The sequence below is a fragment of the Anabrus simplex genome, chromosome 5, assembly GCF_040414725.1.
Source record: "Anabrus simplex isolate iqAnaSimp1 chromosome 5, ASM4041472v1, whole genome shotgun sequence".
In the NCBI taxonomy this organism is placed as follows: Eukaryota; Metazoa; Arthropoda; class Insecta; order Orthoptera; family Tettigoniidae; genus Anabrus; species Anabrus simplex.
Genome location: NC_090269.1, coordinates 322,613,625 through 322,635,498, shown reverse-complemented (window position 1 = coordinate 322,635,498; position 21,874 = coordinate 322,613,625). Strand labels below are relative to the sequence as shown.

Here is a 21,874-nt window from a genome sequence, read left to right as displayed (position 1 = left end):
CAGATACTATGCGTAAGAGGAGACTGGGATTCTTTGGACATATCATGAGGATGCAGGACTCGAGACTTCTGAAACAACTAGTACAACACAATCTCGTCTCAAAAAATACCACAACAGGATGTAAATGGATCAGAGAAGTAAGAGAGGATCTGAAGGAAATAGGCCTTACAACAGAAGACACCAAAAATAAGATAAAATTGAATACAAAACTCAAGAATACAAACCTCCGCTTTACCCTTACACAAAACAAACCAACAACACGCACATTTTCAACTGAGGAAAGGGCACGAAGATCGGAGCGTCTGAAGAAGTACTGGGAGGACCGCAAAGCCCGAACAATCCCTTCAAAGAGACCTGAACGACGGACTGACTAACGTGATCCTATGTGGTCATAAAAGAAGAAGAAGAAGAAACCTTACTGAAGACTGATCAGACACAAGACCAATTATAACCTGGTATCTTGGCCACTTTGTTCGCAATAGAGCAAGCTGAACCTAGTACACACAAATGGTGTTTAATTCATCAAGATAATGTGAGAGGTTTTCATCACTCATGGAATATTACTCAACAGTGGCTAGGGTGCCTTACATCATTCACCAAATACATTGTACCATCTGGACTTATATTAGTTATAATCTATAATGGAAAATCATTTGAACATTTTTAACATTGTTATCAAAGACACTTGGATATATTCATTATATCCACGTCAGCTCATTAAAATGCAGACTTTTTCACCCGGGAGATGTTGCGTTCAATCCTTGAACATGAAAGGTCGCACTGGGTGTTTCAGACCAGGATAATTCAAATGGTGCATTACTGTAATGTACTGATTTTTCAACCAATCTGTACCTAATGTTTGTTATGAATAATTTGTTAATATTTTGGGAGTTGTTTTTATTGTTATAATTTTATTTTACAGAGAAACCATTTGTTTTCTTCTGGCAAACTTTTAGCAATTTCTTTCACACACATATGAGCTTAAATTTGAGTTGTCAAAGAATTTTAATTACGAGAACATTGTATCAGCTACCCATATTGTAACAATAATACACAAATAACTGTAACGATAACACAAAAGATATGTCATATGGCATGTGCACACAAGTTCTTATAGCCATACTTATTCACTTTTGGGACCACTTCCCCTTGCACACACTACATAACTTGAAACTATGTTCTCTTTACAGATGTACATCTGATACATGCAGCACAGTGTTTTGGTATTCTGGTGTTTGCGCCAATCACATAATGCAGAATGGCCAACCCCATTTTGCTGCCTCAATGGTGTGGGTTTTTCACATTCCACATTGGGTGCCTCCTGCTTGTTGGATTCCATTAGAATGCTGTATATTCTCATCTTCATGTCACTGGATAAGCAGTTAACTGTTTCTCAATATTGCAGGCACTGAACACACCTGTATGTACACTATGTGATCAAAACTATCCGGACACCCCCAAAAACATATGTTTTTCATCTTAGGTGCATTGTGGTGCCACCTACTGCCAGCTATTTCACATCAGCGACCTCAGTAGTCATTAGACATCGTGAGAGAGCAGATTAGGGCGCTCCACAGAACTCACGGACTTCGAACGTGGTCAGGTGATTGCGTGTCACTTGTGTCAGAAGTCTGTACGCAAGATTTCCACACTCCTAAACATCCCTAGGTCCAATGTTTCTTATATGATAGTGAAGTGAAAACGTGAAGGGACATGTACAGCACGAAAGCACACAGGCTGACCTCGTCTGTTGACTGACAGAGGCTGACAACAGTTGAAGAGGGTCAAGCGTAATAGGCTGGCATCTATTCAAACTATCACACAGGAATTCCAAACTGCATCAGGATCCACTCCAAGTACTATGACAGTTCGGTGAGAAAACTTGGATTTCATGATCAAGCGGCTTCCCATAAGCCACACATCACGCACAGGCCTACATTGATGTTTTAAGCACCTTCTTGATTACCATTGTTGAAGAGCACTTCGGGGATGTCGATTGCATCTTTCAACACGATCAAGCACCTGTTCATAACGCACGGCCTGTGGCGGAGTGGTTACACGACAATAACATTCCTGTAATGGACTGGCCTGCACAGTGTCCCGACCTGAATCCTATAGAACACCTTTGGGATGTTTTGGAACGCTGACTTCGTGCCAGGCCTCACCGACCGACATCGCTACCTCTCCTCAGTGCAGCACTCCGTGAAGAATGGGCTGCCATTCCCCGAGCAACCTTCCAGCACCTGATTGAACGTATGCCTGCGAGAGTGAAAGCTGTCATCAAGGCTAACGGTGGGCCAACACCATATTGAATTCCAGCATTACCGATGGAGGGCACCACGAACTTGTACGTCATGTTCAGCCAGGTGTTCGGATACATTTGATCACATAGTGTATGTTGGGTATTCAGCCCGAAGGCTGGTCTGATCCTCCACAGGTCCACCAAAGGCTATCATAGGCAGCCTAGGCACTGAAGAGGCATACTAGGTAAATAAGGAGTGAGGTAGTATCCCGTTGGTTTCCTCACCGAACCAGAAGTTGCTTTTACATATCAGTCTTGCAAGCCCGCTGAAATTCATGCACCAACCGACCCTATGAGTGACATTTTGCTGATGATGATGCTTGTTGTTTTAAGGTGCCTAACATCGAAGGTCATCGGCCCCTAGAGTGACATTTTCACACCATTCATAACAGGGACTGGCTGCATAAGGAATGGTATTACTAGCATTACACATACCTCAGTCACTTTCATATTATCAAAGCCAAGGTTGAGACTGAGACAGGTCAATGAAAGTAACAAATTTATTCTAGCCCATACCAGAAGACATAGTGCAGTGTAAACACTACATCTTGCCAGCAAAGGCTCATATCATTGATATATATAAGAAAACCTAAAGGTCCAATAATACTGTCTTGAGGAATTCCCTTCTTAATTATTACAGGAGCAAATAAAGCTTCACCTACTCTACTTAATTCTCTTTCTATTTTCTAGAAATATAACAACCCATTCAATCACTCTTTTTTCTAGTCCAATAGCACTCATTTTTGCCAGTAGTCTCCCAAGATCTACCCTATCAAATGCCTTAGATTGGCAGCACAACAGGTCAAATCACCAGACAGACATACACATCTGCAGTCAGAATGTGTGGGGTAACCATGAGAGTGCTCCTGCTTACAACTTTTATTATAATTTGGGTCCACCTTATTCAGTACATAAAAATTGTTGCATAGATTTAATTACAACATATATTTCAATAGTGCTAGTTTCGATGCCCTTCTGCATCATCATCAGCTGATAAAAGTTTGTAGAAAAATTGAGTCATGTAAGTTCATCAACATCAAATTGATCAAAATTTAAAACCATATTAACAACATGAAACTGTGTTAAAAATATCATCATCATCATCATTTCCCTTTATCCAGCTGTAGCCGGGTAGGGGCAAATATGGTTCCTCTCCACTTTCTTCGGTCTTTCCACCACTCCTCCTCCAACACTGTGTCCCAGTCCAGGTTTCTTTCTATAATGCTGCGTTGGATGGTATCCTTCCATCTCAATCGTGGTCGTCCACGGCCTCTCCTTCCTTGGATTTGCATTTCCATCACCTTTTTTGGCATTCTTTTGTCGCTCATTCGCTTTATACTGTCTCTAATTTCATATTTTCTACAAGTCCAAGACTTGCGAGTCTTATGCCATAAACTGATAAAAACATATGCAAACCGGTTTACTCACTTATGATATAAAGTAAATTTAAAAGAACAACAAATTAAAATAGAATAGTCTTGACGCACCATGTGTTTAATTTATTGCACTTCTTAAAACTTGACATTCCTCAGTTGCCCCTCCCACCTTCCCCTACTTCCCCTCTTCAATCCCAGCCAACCTTGGACACTTGATTTTAATCAGAACACTGCTTGCTGTGCTTCATTGCGCTTCACATGGACAGCGACCTTTTGAGGTGAGTCAGGTAAAATCAATTATGTTATAAGATGCAATTTTATATCTTGTCTTTTCAGTGAAGTGATAGTTTATTACATTCTTATATTACAGGTTGCAATGAACTGGGAATGATGTTTTTGATAACTACTCAAAGGACTTATTGCTCGTTTTCACTCATGAGGATTGCTCCATTAAAGGGACACTGTAGTTTTTATTGAACTATTTCTACTACGATACTAAGTCAAGTTTTAAGAAGTGCAATAAATTAAGCACATGGTGCGTCAAGACTATTCTATTTAAAATTGTTGTTCTTTTAAATCTACTTTATATCATAAGTGAGCAAACCGGTTTGCATATGTTTTTATCAGTTTATGGCATAAGACTCGCAAGTCTTGGACTTGTAGAAAATATGAAATTAGAGACAGTATATTTTTAACACGGTTTCATGTTGTTAATATGGTTTTATATTTTGATCAATTCGACGTTGATAAACTTATATGACTGTCAATTTTTGTACAAACTTCTATCAGCTGATGATGACCCAGAAGGGCGTCGAAACTAGTACTGATTGAAATATATGTTGTAATTAAATCTACGCAACAATTTTCATGTACTGAATATGGTGGACCCAAATTATAATAAAAGTTGTAATCTTGGTTAAATATGGACAAACAATGAAGTTTATTAATTTAACTTTAAGTGCTCCTGCTGTCATAGGAAATTGCTCCCTAGACCAGAACTCCTGGTGCAGGCCCAGTGTGTCGACGCTGCAGACAGGTGGAATGCAGGTGCTAACCTGGCCTCCTTCTAAATAACACAAGGCCATCACTGGCACCAAGGCAGAACCAGCTTTCATCAGAAAATACACTGGAGCTCCACTCCATCCTCTAATGAGCTCTCGCTTGACACCACTGAGGTTGCAGACGGTGGTGTTTTGGGGTAAGTGGAATACATGCCGCAGAGCATCTGACTCGGAGCTGTCCTTCAGGTAACTAATTTCAAACGGTTTGTTGTGTCACTGTGATGCCAACCGCTGCTCAAATTGCTGCTGCAGACGCAGACTACTGCACCACAGCCATATGCTGAATACGGCGGTCCTCCCTCTCAGTGATGCCACAGGGATGTCCGGAGCATGGTCTTCTTGACAGCATACCTTCTCGTGACCACTGCTGCCAGCACACATGCACAGTGGGGACATTACTGCCAAGCCGTTCTGCAATAGCGCGGAAGGAAAATCCACCTACACATAGCCCTATTATAATGCCTCATTCAACCACAGTGAGCTGTTGATACTGGTCTCTTCATTGTCGTAAAGACATTATTGACCCACTCACAGTCACTCTGTCCAGTCTCACAGGTAACTAATGCTCTCACACAGTACAGCCTGTATTTAAAGCAAACCTAATGTGCAACGTCATGGGGCCGCTACTAGTGCATGCTAATGCGATTTGTGGGAAATGTGAATCAACGTCATCTCTCAGATGTATAAACACACCTACCAACGTTTGTTAATCTAGCACAACCCCTTCTTGGTGTTTGGATAATTTTTTTCTGCCAGTGTATTCTGGGTGTTGTATTACATCCAAACTATGCACCAAGTCATTACATATGAGGGTCGAATCAAGGTCATGGCAACTACTTTTTTTCTCGAGACAACACGGAAAATCTAAGATATGCATTTGGAAATATAGGGCATGTACTTATACATAGTGCCTGAAGAGAAATTCTGACTTCAGGAGATTCTTGTAGGAAAGTGACAGAACACAGGCCATTGGTAAACATTGCTTTATTATGGTACAGACAGCAAATACACAAGACTATAAAGGACAGGTCTCCACTGGTTATAGACCTTCGAAATAATCACCCAAGGTTCCCACTGTGTGTTGCCAGTGGTGGGGCAAGTGCTGAATACCATTCGCTGCATGTGTATCGCTAACGTGTGACACCTCTCTCCTACCTCGCCACTGTTCTGTAGGGCATGGCATGCACACCTAATGCTTCCTGCAGCTCTGCATGGCATTGGCATGCATTTCTGCTGCGCAGAACTGCTATTTTAATATACAATCGTTGTTCCTGCTTGTTGACTTCAATTTCGTGATGCTCTCACTCACACACTGAACTTGGGGACATGCTTACAGTAGACCCACACTGTTGTTTACATACACCATCTAGTGGCATCATACGCAAGTACATATTATACATTTCCAAATGCATATCTTAGATTTTCCGTGTTGTCTCCTGTTCGCGAGGAAAAAAAAAGTTGCTATGACTTGACCTATGTACTTGCCCATCCATTGATTTCTTTGAGTTGTATTGTGATCACTAAAGTTCAAACTATCTTCACTTTCACTGTCATTTTTCACTGAACTCATCATCTGCATCCTGTTGTTCTAAATGAAACAATTTTCTTTGTATCGTCTCTTGTTCACAGACTGTCCAAGAGCTTCTTAATTCTCTCATCTTCACTGGAATCCATCATAAAATGGCAAAATCGACAGGTCATGTGAGGTGTAAATGACCAGGCCAGAAATAAAACATTTGTATCTCAAATTCCCACACAACAATAGTGGCAAGCTGGAGAAATGTACTTCTGAAATTATCCCCTATAACTAGATGAAGTATGGTGGGGAGGGAATGCTGCGATCAAGAATGAGGACACTGTTTGGAATTTCCTGTACCACAGGTATTTAGATTGATCAATAAAGGTGACATGAATAATACTAACTTGGTCTATAAGACCACTACATAAACTCTACCATGTTAAAATTACCAGAATAATACAGTGAAGCAAGGAAAGATGTGTAATACTGTATATAACAACTTACCTCAGCAATATTGGTACAGTGGTTTAGAATGATGTAATTTGATATTAGAGTTTCATCATTCAGAGAGTCTACCTCAGCAATATTGCTACAGTGGTTTAGAATGATGTAATTTGATATTACAGTTTCATCATTCAGAGAGTCTGACTCATTGGCTGAATGGTTAGCGTACTGGCCTTCAGTTCAGAGTGTCCCGGGTTCGACTCCCGGCCGGGTCGGGGATTTTAACCTTCATTGGTTGATTCCATTGGCCTGGGGGCTGGGTGTTTATGATGACCCAACATCCCTGCAACTCACACACCACACATAACCCTATCCTCCACCACAATAACACGCAGTTACCTACACATGGCATATATTTCCCACCCTCATCAGAGGGTCTGCCTTACAAGGGCTGCACTCGGCTAGAAATAGCCGAACAAAATTAATTATCATTCAGAGAGAAAAAAGAGCTCAATGTGATGCTGTGCTATACACTAACAAGAGGTTTGGAGAGGGTAGATGGAATGCCAAAATGAGCGACTAAAGGCTATCTTATATTTGGGCTTAAGTGTGCCCTGGACTTACGAATATAGTGGTGAGGAAAATGGGTAAAGGTGGGTCATCTAAAATAAGACAAATATTTATCAAAAGAAACATTATGGTGTTGGTGTGTAAGGACATCTGGAGGGAAGAGTAAAGTTGTATGTACTTCTATGCTTACTCACCTGAGTCATCAGAGGAATTCACTTGCTGATTGGTACAGTATAGTGATTGTCTTCTGAAAACATCAATGTTTTCCTAATATTGTTTCTGGCATACTGACATTACTTTTTAATAATTATTACATTTCAAATTTACCTCATTACCATACTTCATATCACAGCAAATGCTCAGTACTTCCTTTTTTTTTTTTCTAAAATGTAGCTATCTTTCAAGAAAATTCTGGAAAGTTACAACATATCATATTTTAATGAGACATAACAGAGACTGTCATTTTTTTTAACATCGTACAGCAGATTGTCAGAAATTCTATTTGTATAAGATATGTCAACATAATACCATTTCTTAAATATCATGATGTGTGCCCAATCAGACTGAATGATTAATGAAACAAGATGGCTATTTTAAATTTTCCATAATATTGTTCACCAAAATCTCAGTAATTAAAGTGAAATTCATGTTTTATTGCTGTGATGGTTATTGCTTGGATTCTGGAAGGTTTTCTTCTTAGTACTTATGACTGCTGGCTTGCGAGGTACTTTTGTTACGTTTGCTGATGTTGACTTATTGTGTTCATGACGGTTTGAGAGGAAGATTGGATCAGAAATTTGACTGCGTTGCCCAAATCTGTTCGGGTTGGGCTGTCCTGCTGAACTGTAGATGATTGTTTCTACGTTGGCAGGGTCTGGGACTGTCAGCGACTCCCGTGTTCCTGTGGATATTGCAAAACACTGACATATGCTTGCATCAGAAAAATACAACACAAATGAGAGCATTCCTTTATCATTTTTAATCTTTTCTCAACAAAATCAACTTAAATACTTTTGGTTCAAAGTACCTGGAGGTATCTCTGGAGATTCCATCATAACGACTAATCCTTTAGCTGCTGGTTCTGCAGGTGGTTCAGGATCAACTCTGTTCGCTGTCTTGTTCACTGTAGCTGCCTGGTTCTGCTGTAAACTAACAAATTTGAATGAGAAGCAATATGTAAATGGGTTAACCTTAACCTGAGTAAATTTTTATGTCTGTTCTTTTCTAGGAACAGTTTAAGGGTGACGGTGAAATTACTGAGTAACTTTCTCATCAAGGAACTAGTAGAAAATAATTAAGAAAGCAGTATGTTAATATATTTTCTCACAAGTGAAGCAGACCTCTGTTATAAAGAAGAGTCTCAACCCTGATTACTGAACCACTTAACAATGTCATAATGGTAACTTATTATTGTACTTTTTATTTTTTTTACCTGTGTTCAATTTTCATGTACCGTGCTGTACTATACATATGAGAACTTGCAACAGCCTTAGTTCTACTGACTAGTCCATCATTGTTGGTCATAATGGTGGGCTTTAATGTGCTATTTACTTCATGCACTTCATTGCAATCTTTAATTATGCAGCGGACAAAGGCAGTGGACACTCTAATCCGGAACATTAGATAGTCAAGAGTAACATTTGTAAACTGTTAGAATCTGCTATTTACAAACAACTGAAGCAAGATCCTCATCTCATGTATTCTTCAGCAAACTAGGGAACTGGTGAAGACATCATAACTTACAGCAAATTCCTCAAGCACCATGGAAGTAGTACCGACCTCACCACCACTATAAAAAGAGCCCAGCAGTTATGTACAGCCAAGGAACCATGGGACTTTTCCCCAGCTTTGGGGTTTATTGCTTTCTTTGTTGGAAGACATATATAGGAATTAACAAGCTCATTATTAACACCAGAATAAAGGAACACAGGTATCTTTGTCATCAGAACCAACCTGACAAATCTACTGTAGAGCAGAATTTGGTCAACAATCTGGACCATAACTTAAAATTTCATGAAACTGAAGTTCTGGCAACCACCTACCAGTTATATGGTTTATATGGAGAGGTTATTCCAATCCCTAATTCCTCTTCCTACAAACAAATATTTGCCTCAATTTCTCCTCTTAAATTCCAACTTTATATGTGTTCATATTATGATCTTTCCTACTTTAAAAAATTCCATTCAAAGTTATTCATCTACTAATGTCATTCCACACCATCTCTCCACTGACAGTTCAGAACATATCACTTAATCGAGCAGCTCATCTCACTTCCAAGTCTTCCCAGCCTCAGGTTTGCAACATTTTTACAACACTACTCTTTTCTTGGAAATCTCAGAGAACAAATCATGCTACTTTCCTTTGTATCTCTTCCACTTCTTGTATGACGTTATTACAGTAACAATATAAATAATTTGGGCTCTGACTCTATTCGAGAAGCAGTATAATTAAATTACGTGTCTGTATGGCACGGCTAATCTTAAATGCTAAGGCGCATGAAACATTTGTCTTCATTGTCTCCTGCATATCGTCATTGAGTTATTCAGAAACATTTCTCAGTGTTGCCTGTATTTGTTGCATATGAGACGGCAAAGCAAATTCTGACAACATCTATTCATGAACGGTATAACTAGTCTTGTGTACGGACTCTTATCTCCTGAGCGCATGATTGCTAGACACTACCGTTCTCGCATGGGCTACTTGGGAAAGGGATTGTCTCCTGTTGGAACTCATCATATGTGGACATTTTGAAGCCATGTCTCTGTCTCTATCTTCTAATATGAAGGACCATCCGACTGGCGTTGGATAAGATGTAGTATGATATTCAGTTTAGGGATTAAATGATTTTATTTCTGAAAATTTAAATGTAATCTTAGTATGTAAGAAAATTTTTAATTCGTTTAAACTTTCCTTTCTGGGTGTTACCAGTGCATAGGTCGATACTGGTAAGTTACCTTGGGTTTCTCGCTATGGATGTAAGTAATCATTTTATGATATTTCTTCTGGTCATGTAATATTGCTTTTATTTGTCATTTAATTTATTGTGTGTGCTCCTTGTGGTGAGATTTCTGGGGCGGTATTCTCTTTCTGTACACCGTTTGTGCGCCTTGTTTGTACCATATAAATGATATGCCTATTGTTGACCGGTAACTGTGGAATTCCCTTTGGCTTTTCCAAATTTTATTTTCCCCTCTCACACATCTATTTATTCTGCTCATTTGGTGTATGAGCTTGTATTATTTCCTTGATGCGTGTGTTGTTGCTATTTAAATTTTATTGCGGCTTGTTGCTATGGTAATCCTTGCCCGGTGTTTGTGTTCATTTTGTCATTCCGTTTGAGTTTATTGAGATTAATTACGTTGGTTTCGACTCCGTATTGACTGTGTGTTGACCTATGCACTGCGTAATCACTCATTGTCACAGTTTACCCTACTTTATTTATTTTAATTTTTTAGCCAACATAGGATTACTTCGTCAGGTTTATGGAGGTTTTTCTTCTTTTTGTCAGCCCAATATTATTTCCTCCTTTCTGAACATAATTTTCTTTCTGCTTCTGGAATCGCTCTTCCTATTCTCTACTTGTTGATTTTTGTTTGTAGTCTAGTGTGTTTATTTTTCAATATTTTGAGCGTATTGGTTTTGTATTTTAAATCTTCTATTGTAATATGCAACTCTCTCATGTCTTCTTTAAGTTCTGTAATCCATCTAATATTATTCTTACTCTTACTCTTACTCTTCCATAATTTTTTTATTATTTTTTCTACTGATACTACTTTCTGGTGACCGTATTAGATGGCCTAAGAATGATATTTGTTTCTTTTTCATTGTCCTAGTCACAGGTTCTATTTCTTTATAAACTGTCTCATTGGAAGCTAGTCTCCGGACTCCATTTACGTGATAATTTTTATTTAAACAGGTCCTCACTATTCTTCTTTCTGACTTGAGTACTCTATCTATTGCAACTGTGTTTGTTGTTTTGAATAATGTTTCACTTGCATATGTAATTTGTGGCTGGGTGACTGTTTTGTAGTGTTTCAATTTGGTTGCTATTGAGAGACACTTTTTATTATATGTATTCTTGGTAACATGCTGTGCTGTAATCAGTTTATCTATTCTATTTTGCCATGCTGGTTTCTCGTTCAGGTTATATGTGATTATTTCACCTAAATATTAAAATTATTCTACAATTTTTATTTCTTGGTCTCCCAGCTTAATTTTGTTTGCAAATGGAAGCATAATTCTGTTTTTTTTTTCAAATGAAATTTTCATACCAATATTTTGAGCTATTTCCTGTAAAGATTTTATTTGTTGTTTTGTTTCTTGAATATCATTGGCCAGAAGAGCTAGATCATCAACAAATCCTAGACAGTTCAAAAGTATGTTATCCTTCTGGGTTCCAATTTTTATATTTTTCAAGTTGTTCTTGTACCATTCCCTCATAACATACTCTAGATCATAGTTAAAAAGAGCAGGTGACAATCTGTCACCCTGTCTTAAATCAGTTGTTACTAAAAGTGGTTCAGAAAGTTCTCCTCTGGACTTAATTTCCCTACTTACTTATGTAGTAGTAGTAGTAGTAGTAGCAGCAGCAGCAGCAGTAGTAGTAGTAGTACCAAACCAAACCCTTGAAGGGCCTTGGCCTACCAAGCGACCGCTGCTCAGCCTGAAGGCCTGCAGATTGCGAGGTGTCACGTGGTCAGCACGAAGAATCCCCTCGGCCATTATTCTTGGCTTTCTAGACCGGGTAGTAGTAGTAGTAGTAGTAATAGTTGTTTTCATAAATGTTAAGTTCATTTTGGTAATTATTTCTAAAATATCTTAGGTTTATATGGTTTGATTATCACTATTGTTCATTAGTTTATGTTTCATAAGTTCTTATTTACCCTTATTATTTTAAAACAATCATTTACTTAAAATTTTATGTCAACCATAAATATTACTTTCCATAAGTAAATAAAATTAAATTGCATGTCTACATATTATTCATTTATTTATACTTCACAATAAGTTGGTTTATTTCTAGATTATATTTAATAACGTAATATTCGAAAGTGGCAGTTCTTTCAAAAATTATATTATTTCGTTGGGGGTTTTGGACAGTCCTTGGTGGCAATGGCGGCTCGTGGCTGTAAAGTATGGTGAAGAGCTATTACCCATTCGGTTTCGAGCGACAGATTTAGAAACTTCTTTCTTTCCTTCTTTCTTTCTTTCTTAATCTGCTTACCCTCCAGGGTTGGTTTTTCCCTCGGACTCAGTGAGGGATTCCACCTCTACTGCCTCAAGGACAGTGTCCTGGAGCTTCAGACTCTGGGTCGGGAGATAAAACTGGGGAGGATGACCAGTACCTTGCCAGGTGGCCTCACCTGCTATGCTGAAAAGGGGCCTTGGTGGGGAATGGGAAGATTGGAAGGGATAAACAAGGAAGAGGGAAGGAAGCGGCCGTGGCCTTAAGTTAGGTACCATCCCGGCATTTACCTGGAGGAGAAGTGGGAAACCACGGAAAACCACTTCCAGGATGGCTGAGGTGGGAATCGAGCCCACCTCTACTCAGTTCATATCCCGAGGCTGAGTGGACCCCGTTCCAGCCCTCGTACCACTTTTCAAATTTTGTGGCAGAGATGGGAATTGAACCCTAATTACACTAACCACTACACTACAGAGGAGGACAAGATTTAGGAACTACGTGTTGTTTTTGGTTGTTTTGTACTCGTACCTCGTACCTGTGACTGGCGGAGGGTCCAGCACGTGACCATGATTTATTGAATTTAATGTTTCGTCATGACCATGAAAAGCTAGTTCTTGCTTACTTAAATAGAGTACTGCATCAATTACCAACTGAAGGAAAAGCCTATTTAAATGTACATTTTCACTGAACTGTACAATTACAATATACAGTTTGGCATTTTCCTTCAGGACATCAGAGATCGTATTTTGGTTTGTTTCCAATGTCTTGAAATCTAGCTGCCATATTTTATGTTCTGCAGAGTCTGAGTGCTTATGTAAAGAACATGTTATGTTCAAAAGGGCTGAAAATCCTTTTTTTATTCCAAACGTTATTTTTATTGATAAAAGGCAAGCAGGCCCAACAAAACAACTTCTGTAGAGTTGGAGAGGAGCACAACCATGGAAATTCCTTAAACCATGATCGTTTGAAACTAAGATTGTAAGATTTACCGGAATGTTTCACTTCTTTTGTAGCACAAACTTGCAGTGATTCAGTAGGGCGATCAAAATGTAGAACTTCATTCTGATCTTCGTTTCTCCAACATGAAAATTGTGTTTATAATAAAATGCATACTATGTCATAAATAGGATACATATTTAAATAAAACAGCACAACACTACGAATGAACCACGATGCGTAAGTACTCGTACTTCACACAGGATGACGCAGGGAAGACGAAACATTCCGCTCTTCCGACAACTTCACTAGCACATTCCGCTATGTGGAAAGTACGCGGGTGACGTCACGGTTGTCATGGCAACCGCCAAGGCCAGGCGCTAGGAGGGAGCACTTGGGAGGAAGAGTCAGCTGCGGAATCTCTCGTCTTCACTCAGTCTCACGCGCCATACTGTGGCCGACAGCCAGAGCTTTCGTGAGTTCCCCTGGTTCTCATCAGGTGATGAGGTGCTCCAAATGGCGTACAATAAAATATTTTCTTTCCGTAAAACCAACAAATGTCATAAGAAAAATAAATTTAAGTAATTCATTATGGTAAAAATAAGTGGTGAAGTGGCACTTCACCTACTTCACCTGAAAAGCCGCCCCTGCTTGGTGGAAGGTTTCTAACGTTTGCTATCCTTATCTTTCCTTCACATTGTTGTATTATCTTATCACTGCCTTGCCCAATTATGTAACTGTGTCATTGTTGTTCTTATATTGGGATTTCTTCTTGTTCTTGCATGGCATTGCTGATGTTAGGATTGATTGTTTCGGTCTTGATGGGAGATCGTGTTTGACTCTTGGTGTATGTTGATGCATTGGGTTACTGGACCTGCCGTGTTCTCTATTTCACTGACTATGAATATTAATTTAGTTGATTTGTTATCCATTGGATTTTATGTGAGATTTATGTTTTAATTATTTGCGTCTGATCTTTTTTATATCTTGGGCTGGCTGTGTGTTAAATATTTTAGGGACGTAAATTTCGTGTGATGATTTATGGAACTATGCTTCCGACCATATTTCTGGTGTATGATTCCTTCCCTGGGGATTGTTAAAAGCCACTCGCAGTTATCCTACATTTCACTCCTCATAAAATTTGTATTAAATTAATGAATTGTCAAACCTTGTTAAGTCAAAGTTAGGTAGTGGTGCACATTTTTGTTAATAGAGTAGATTTATTTTAAATTACTATATTTATTTTAATTTCATTCATCTATTTATTAATTTTGCAAGATTTTATATTATTACTGTTCTGTTTGCTCATATTTTAAAATTGTCCTTATTTTACAATACAATTTTAAGGTTTCCAAATTTTATTTAATGTAGATTTTTAAAAAAATTGAGACATATGGAATATGTCTCTGTCAAGATGGTGTAAAATATTATAGTAGAATATTTTATTTGTATTCCCTTTATCTATCTCAATTTGGAAATGTAACTACTAGATTGTAAATTATTATTATTATTGTTCTGTGATATTTCGTAGTGTTCTGGAAAATTTTGTCACGCGGCCTTTCAGAATGGGGTGTGTCAGCCCCTGTCGATTCTAGAAGCATGTCTTTACTAATTTTGGAAGATGGGAAAGTTCGCAATTAGAGTTAGATCATGTTCTAGAATATTGTGAAAACATTGCGACGTGATAAAGGGTTTTAATTGGTGGATCTGGGTGGCGATAGGAAAACTCCTGTGCTCTGATTGGTCACTCGGTGGTCACACCAGGGCCAGCCTTGCCTTCTTAAGAGAGTGAGACAAGATATCGTGGTCTTTCATTTTCTCGTCAGTCCAGTGATCAGACGCACGTCCTCCCTCCTGGGATGGGCTACCTTGGGGTAAGCACTGTTGGTTTCAGTTCCACCTTAATTTATATTTGAATCATTTGTTTCAGAAACGACACTTCTCCAACGTACCAAATTGTTCAGAAAACAGGAAAAACTGTCCGTATTGTGTCATATCTATCCTTCCGATATTTATTATGCTTATTCTACTGTTGAAATGACTATGATAGATAGGTTTTTTGTATGAATTAGTCCAATACGTTCCTTTACAGACTTTGTTGAAAATGGTGGAGATGTGCTGTTTCTGCAACAAACACCATTAATGAGAATATAAGGAAGTGTAACATTGATTTTAACGTCATTTCAATTACAAAAGAACTTTATTAAATAAAGTACAAATTTTGTACTGAGGAAATACAGTGTTTAAACCCATTATTTAATAGTTATTTGTAAGACTTACTTATTTGCACATATTATGATTACACCACATTGTATAGAAAAATAAACAGAAGAATACTCCTTTTATGTCCCTTTCCAAAGTTCGTAAAACAAAACAACACAATATAATACAAGTAACATGTAAGTCTCTTATCTTTGAACAATGCTTCTCACTTCTATTGCGCTGATGTTGTCCATGTAAACAGTTCATTATAAAACTCATGGTGTTCTTCTGGTATGTAAGATTCCAACTTCTTTATGTCTGCTAATTTCTTTTCATTCAATGGAACAAAGCCTTGTGGATAAGCAAGTCTAGTTGGTAACACAGGGAGACAGGTTGCAGAAATAAGCAACTTGAAAGTATGAACGCGCAGTCCATCAATACAGTATTTTCCTAAGACATGATTTGCCTCATACTGAAACTCCATAAATTGATTTATATGAAACGCGACTTTTGCATCTCTTTTCACACCTCTTCCTAGTGATTCAAGTGAAGTAAAAACAACACCTCTCCAGGATAAATGTTCTTTCTGCACAAAACGAAAACTTTCATTCGTGATTGACAGGCAGAGATATATGATAGAAATGATTTTTCTGCACAAAATGGTAGCCCTTCGTGCATTAATCATGGCGGTATTAATAACTCATATAGTGTCAAAAAGTGGAGAAGTGCTGTTTCTGCAACAAACGATTCATTTAATGTTCGCTTGCATTTTCACATAGGAGTTTACCCTACTCGCCCAGACTTGCCACTCAATTACTCAGATGCCTTAGTTTTTCAGTTGGGCCTTCCTGTTTGCTTTGGAGGAATTCCCCTTTTCTTTAGTTTTGCAAAACATGTAATTTGTTGATTAATTTAATTTCCCTCGGGGTTTGCCTCTAGTAACTCCGTATTACTTGATGCATGCTAGTCTTTCCTCTGTCCCGCATCAGAAGTGTTATTGGTATGGGAGCAAGTTGAACTGGCCTCTGCGCAAAGTCTAAATATTTCTGATTTCCTCTTATTTCCATTATGTGGCGCGATTATCAGAAAGCACATTAACTTTCATTTAATATTGTATTTGTATCCTGTGGTTCCTCTTAGGCTCAAAATTATATTGTAGTAGTTGCAATTACTTTAAGATATCTTTAGTTAACCTCTTGGCCTAAGAGGAAAGCTCTCGGCAACTACATCTAATTTGTATTTTGGAAATTGCATTACTAGATTGTTTGGATAGATGGATTTTGTTCCGAATTTTCTTTGTAATGTTTATTTTGGAAAATAATATTGTGAATCAAGGGATCACCGTTGATTTTTCTGGAAACCCGCAGCCTTCATATCCCAATGGCCCTGGTAGGTTTCCCCGACCCGCTCCACATTCCTTTATCTTAGTCGTCACATTGCCCAAGCTGATGTTCATTTATTTATACTGGCGCAGTTCATCTGATGTTTTATTTGGTGCTAAGGTTTTAAGGTGCCGTTTAATTTAAATTTTCCCCTTTTCTTAACTGTGTATTATGTAACCACTGGGTCGGGAGATAAAACTGGGGAGGATGACCAGTACCTTGCCCAGGCGGCCTCACCTGCTATGCTGAACAGGGGCCTTGGTGGGGGATGGGAAGATTGGAAGGGATAAATAAGGAAGAGGGAAGGAAGCGGCCGTGGCCTTAAGTTAGGTACCATCCCGGCATTTGCGAGAGACTATTTGAATCGATCCGCGAGCCGCTCCTAGTGACAGTGTTTAAACCCTTAATATTTACTGTATATTGTGAACGTGTGGTTGAGTGTTACTTTATTCACATTGGTAGCGGTAAAGAAATACTGACCAGAACAGAAATATGTGTGTTGCTGTTATACAGGAACTAGCTTCAAGAAGATGGCATCGCCTATAGAAGAGAGAAGATTCGATCCACGTGTTGAAATCCTGATGATCATGGAGTAGATACTCATAACAGCGGGGATGTGACCCGCTACAGATGTCCTGAGAGTTGCCAAGATAAAACACATGTATTATATTTAAATGGCATGCTGTGTGAATTACAATTAATACTAGTGAGGCTTAGATTAGGGATTTTCTTTAGTATAATTTCAGCCGGATGGCATGTGTTCATTTTATAGTTGTGTTATTGTAAATACGGACAGGTCAGGTTTGCATGCTTTCTTTTTCTTTCTTTTACTTTATAATTAGCTAGATGGGATAATGAGGGAAATGATAGATTTTATTTTGATTTTGTGTGATTTATGTATGTTATTTAGCTTAAGGTTATTCCTGTGTTTTTGTTTGATAGAAATAGGAGGATTAGATAGCTGAAATCATCAATGTCCTGAGTTACACACACGCAAGTCAAGACTAAATTTTATTAATTTATATTCAGAGATTAGTGACAGATAGGATGCTTGCTGGATGCATTACAGGTGCTGTGAGACGTGCAGGGCTGAATGTGCACCATTGATTACAATAGGTTCTTATAATATGGGTTGGAAACTGTTTTGAACAATGATTAGACAGGGAATAAAACCCTGATTTGTAATGGAAAGGGCTGATGAAATTACAGGATATACATGAGAATTTAGTGCATGCTGAAATATATATATGAAGTCAATGATGCGGGCAGTGTGCATGCCTAGAAATGTTATGAGAAATATGTGAAACAAGAATAGGCCTGTGATTTTATTATGGAATATTATTGAGAATCAGAATTGCCGTGAAGTAAATGTCAGGCCCAGTGATTATTACATGTGTGATGAGAAATATAGTATGTATATATAGTAGCATGCTGGCAATGTATACGTTTTGCATATGAATCTCCAAACAGTTGTTGAAATATTAGCTCGCTATGAAGGTCAGCTTATCAGCTGAAGTCATAACGTAGTTGTGAAGCGATAAGCAATTTCTGTGATATAATCTTGTCAAAACAGTGACCAATTTCCAAGAGTAGTCTTGAGTTTTAACATTCTTTTCAGCTGATTGTCAAGCAGGAAATCTGTAACTGATGAAGGGCGCTACCCTGCGCGCCGATGTAGCAATATGAGCGGAATGCTTGCCCGTTGCTTTCCATGTGTTTATTGAATTATATTGTTTGTTTCCCTTACAGGATTGTGTCTTTATGTGATTCCATCGTGATTTTGGTTTGTTGTCTTGTTGATTAATGAGGAACTGCCCAAGAACTGAGTTCATGGTTAAGGTTAATCTAGTTCCGACTAGATCTTTTGGTGAACCGCGTTTCATGTCGAGTCAGTGTAGTTTTGTAAGTTTTCCACCCACCTGATCCAATGCAAATACTTTGGTTATTTTAGCTTGTTTTGATTATTGTAAATATAGCGTAGGGAAATGCCACAAGTATTTTTCATATTTCATATAGTCATCGTCACACTTCATCCAAATTTAGATTACGTTTAAATGCACTTATCGCGGCAACTTTCCTGAAAATAAACCAATCCATATAATTGTGATTCTTACAATGTTGTTACTCCATGTGAACAGGAACGTTGAACTATAACGTTGATCCATAATGAAACTTCACAGTATTTAATTTTGTAATTGGAATTTTCATTTTCTCTTTTATTTTGTTTTGCATGGTTAATGTTTATTTTCCATATTTCCTTGGTTGAATTTTATTTTATTTCAATGCCAGTTTCAAGTCGTTTGGTAATTTGATTTTTAGTTTGTGAATTGTAGTATAGTTCTGGTTATTTTATGCAATAAACCTATCTTACCCCATATCAGTGTTTCTCATTCAAGATAAACCTCCATTATTCCTGTCATGATACTCAGAGATAAGTTTTAAATTTCAACCTTAGTGTACAATATCTGATGATCGTTTTGAGATTTTGGATCTGTTCGGCTGTTGACCGACATTTTCTGAACCCTCCTTGGTATTAACCTATTTGATGTTCGACTGGTACTTCCTAACACTCCAGGATGGCAAATGATAGAATTTTGTAAGTCACGGGTAGCAAAGATATTCCTCTGTAGTCGTTGATGTTCTTCATGCTGCCTTTTTTGTGTAATGGATGGATCAAAGCTATTTTTCAATCTTTAGGTAGGGTCTCCTTGCTCCAAATTTCTTCTATTTGCTTTTGCAAGATATCAAGTGATTCCTCCGGGACATATTTCTGCTACCACTGAGTCTTCCCCCGGCGCTTTGTTGTTTTTAAGATGGGCAATGTGGCGCTTGATTTCATCTCTGTCGATTGGTTTTGAATCTGGATACCTGAGTAAGGGTTCCTTGGTCTCAATGGGGCTTTGCGGTTTAGAGCAATTAAGTAACTTTTTGAAGTAGCCTGCCAGAATGCTACAATTTTCTTCATTTGACGTTGCCAGTGTGCCTTCCTTTCACTCAAAGCATAGAGATAGTGGTTTATAACCAGTGAGTTTGCGTTTGAAGGCTCTGTAGTACTCTCTGCTTTCATTCATCCTGAAGTTTTAGTCTATCTTCTCAATGAGAGATTTTTCGTATTTATGTTTCTCAGTTCTGAACACCCTCGCTGCTTGGGCACGTTGGGTTTTGTAGATTTCCCAATCATTTTCTGATTTTGTAGAGTAGTATTGTTTCCACACATTGAGTCTTTCTTTGAAGACCGATTCGCAGGTATCACTCCACCAGGCATGCCTTTTGCGTATCTTGATTTCTGCAACGCCTTTAGCAGCCTCAACAAGGAGACATTTGGTGTTGTTAAAGTCAAAGTCAAAGTCATTTGGTCTAACCTTCTCCTAGAATTCCTCGACCCTTTGACAAAGTGCATCGTTGTCAAAGTGTTTGATCTGTTTGGTTGTCTTCCTTGTGTTTGCAGGAATTGGTTTGAATTTGATCAGAGACATATAGTGATCTGAGGTCACGCTGATACCTTTCTTTACTTTGACATTCATCATCTCAAAGCTGTTTCTCCTGAAGACTGTAACGTGATTTATTTGGAACTCTCCGAGAGTTTGGACGGAAGATCGCCAAGTCATCTGCTTTCTGGGTATATGGCAAAAGGGGGTCGATATGACCTGCAGGTTGTGATTTTTGCAAATGGACACCAGTCTTTTGCCGTTGGGATTGGTTCTTTTGTGAGCAGGGTAATTTCCTACAACTTTCCTGTACTACTGTTCACGACCTAGTTGGGCATTGAAGTCACCCAAAAGAAGCTTGATATGGTGTTTGGGAATTTTGTTTAATTTTTCATCCAGTAGGTCCCAGAAATCATCAACTTCATCTGGATCAGGCTTGTTCTTATTGTTTGTAGGAGCATGTGCATTAACTAGGGCATAGGTTTTGTTCACACATTTAATGAAATGGAAATGGCGTATGGCTTTTAGTGCCGGGAGTGTCCGAGGACATGTTCGGCTCGCCAGGTGCAGGTCTTTTGATTTGAAGCCCGCAGGCGACCTGCACGTCGTGATCAGGATGAAATGATGATGAAGATGACACATGCACGCAGCACCCATCCAAGCGAAATTAACCAATGATGGTTAAAATTTCCAACCCTGCCAGGAATCGAACCCGGGACCCCTGTGACCAAAAGCCAGCACGCTAACCATTTAGCCATGGAACCGCATTTAATTGTTAGTATAGACAATCTATCATTCACAGGTTCGAAATCTGCAACTGATTTAAGGATCTTGGTTCTAACAGAAACATGGTTCCAAGCATCACAGATCCATTGGGGATTCCTTTTTGTGCTTTGCTCTTGAAAAATTGGTAACCTTTGAATTAAAAAAATTATCTGGGTACTTTGTTTCTTGTAGGGCCATTATGGATATCTGATTTTCGTGAAGAGCTTTGGTGAGGGTTTTCAGCTTGCCAGTTTGTGTAAGTGAATTATCATCATCATCATCATCATTATTATTATTATTATTATTATTATTATTATTATTGAGAGGAAGTTGGATGAAAACCAGTGTGGTTTCAGACCACAGAGAGGCTGTCAGGATCAGATTTTTAATATGCGCCAGGTAATTGAAAATTGCTTCGAGAGGAAAAGGCAGTTGTGATTATGTTTCGTAGATCTAGAGAAAGCATATGACAGGGTACTGAGGGAAAAGATGTTCACTATACTGGGGGACTATGGAATTAAAGGTAGATTATTAAAATCAATCAAAGGCATTTATGAAATTGGGCTTCAGTGAGAATTGATGGTAGAATGAGTTCTTGGTTCAGGGTACTTACAGGGGTTAGACAAGGCTGTAATCTTTCACCTTTGCTGTTCGTAATTTACATGGATCATCTGCTGAAAGGTATAAAATGGCAGGGAGGGATT

General features: G+C 38.5%; 1 protein-coding gene across 1 annotated transcript in view; it reads right to left on the bottom strand.

Annotated features, from left to right (window-relative positions):
* Positions 1–7,729: 7,729 nt before the first annotated feature.
* Positions 7,730–21,874, bottom strand: part of LOC136874518 (centrosomal protein POC5) — a 98,647-nt gene continuing 84,502 nt past the window's right edge. The window contains exons 5-6 of the mRNA XM_068227823.1: positions 8,300–8,421; positions 7,730–8,173 (exon numbers count right to left, since the gene is read on the bottom strand). Coding sequence (XP_068083924.1) covers positions 7,917–8,173; positions 8,300–8,421 — 379 coding nt within the window. The 3' untranslated portion in view covers positions 7,730–7,916. The remainder of the gene's footprint in view (positions 8,174–8,299; positions 8,422–21,874) is intronic.